Below are 1,283 nucleotides of genomic sequence, written 5' to 3' on the forward strand. Positions count from 1 at the left end.
AAGCAGGAGTCAGGTCATAGCCAGAGGAGACCTTTTCACACAGCCAAGATGAAAGTAGGAGTCAACGGATTTGGCCGCATCGGTCGTCTTGTGACCCGCGCAGCCATCAACTCTGGAAAAGTGTCCGTGGTGGCCATCAATGACCCCTTCATTGACTTGAATTACATGGTTTACATGTTCAAGTATGACTCCACCCACGGACGCTTCAAGGGTGAAGTGAAGGCTGAGGACGGTAAACTCGTCATCAATGGCCATGCCATCACCATTTTTCAGGAACGTGACCCCGCCAACATCAAGTGGGGTGATGCTGGAGCAGACTATGTTGTGGAATCCACTGGCGTGTTCACCACAATCGACAAGGCATCTGCTCACCTGAAGGGCGGTGCTAAGCGTGTGATCATCTCTGCTCCCTCTGCTGATGCCCCCATGTTTGTGATGGGAGTGAACCATGAAAAGTATGACAACTCTCTAAAAGTTGTGAGCAACGCCTCCTGCACCACCAACTGCCTGGCTCCCTTGGCCAAAGTCATCAACGACAGCTTCCACATTGTGGAGGGTCTCATGACGACGGTTCATGCTGTGACAGCCACCCAGAAGACTGTGGATGGTCCCTCTGGCAAACTGTGGCGCGATGGCAGAGGTGCCAACCAGAACATCATTCCAGCCTCCACTGGAGCTGCCAAAGCTGTCGGCAAGGTCATCCCAGAGCTCAATGGGAAACTCACTGGCATGGCTTTCCGTGTTCCTGTCCCCAACGTCTCTGTGGTTGACTTGACCTGCCGCCTGGAGAAGGCTGCCTCCTATGACGAAATTAAGAAGGTGGTGAAGGCTGCAGCTGATGGACCAATGAAGGGAATTCTGGGATACACCGAGGAACAGGTCGTGTCCTCTGACTTCAACGGTGACAATCACTCCTCCATCTTTGACGCTGGTGCAGGCATTGCCCTCAACGATCACTTTGTGAAACTGGTTTCTTGGTACGACAACGAATTTGGCTACAGTCAGCGTGTTGTGGACCTGATGGTCCACATGGCCAGCAAGGAATAGACTACTGATTGTCCTGCCGCCCCCTCCCTTTCACTGAACTTGTTGTGGTCTTTCATTTACATGTGTCCCCAACACTCCCACCCTGTGCACAAAGGCCTCATTCCTGCCCTGGTCGTTTTTTTGTCCTACGTGTGCTGTCTGTGGCCTGGCTGACAGAAGGGGCTCCTATTGGTTAGTTTAACATACCATCTGTAAAACTGTAAATGAGAAATAAACACTTATCTTGGCACTGTGTG

General features: G+C 51.8%; 1 protein-coding gene across 1 annotated transcript; it reads left to right on the top strand.

Annotated features, from left to right (window-relative positions):
- Window positions 1–48: 48 nt before the first annotated feature.
- On the top strand, window positions 49–1,047 carry LOC117800205 (glyceraldehyde-3-phosphate dehydrogenase-like). Its single transcript, XM_034652737.1, has one exon. It carries the CDS (start codon window positions 49–51, stop codon window positions 1,045–1,047), a length of 999 nt encoding a protein of 332 aa, XP_034508628.1.
- Window positions 1,048–1,283: the final 236 nt, after the last annotated feature.

The sequence above is a fragment of the Ailuropoda melanoleuca genome, unplaced genomic scaffold (assembly GCF_002007445.2).
Source record: "Ailuropoda melanoleuca isolate Jingjing unplaced genomic scaffold, ASM200744v2 unplaced-scaffold66012, whole genome shotgun sequence".
In the NCBI taxonomy this organism is placed as follows: domain Eukaryota; kingdom Metazoa; phylum Chordata; class Mammalia; order Carnivora; family Ursidae; genus Ailuropoda; species Ailuropoda melanoleuca.

Excerpts from the sequence above, each read along its gene's own strand:
- LOC117800205 (XM_034652737.1), top strand. The coding sequence starts at position 49 with ATGAAAGTAGGAGTCAACGGATTTGGCCGCATCGGTCGTCTTGTGACC.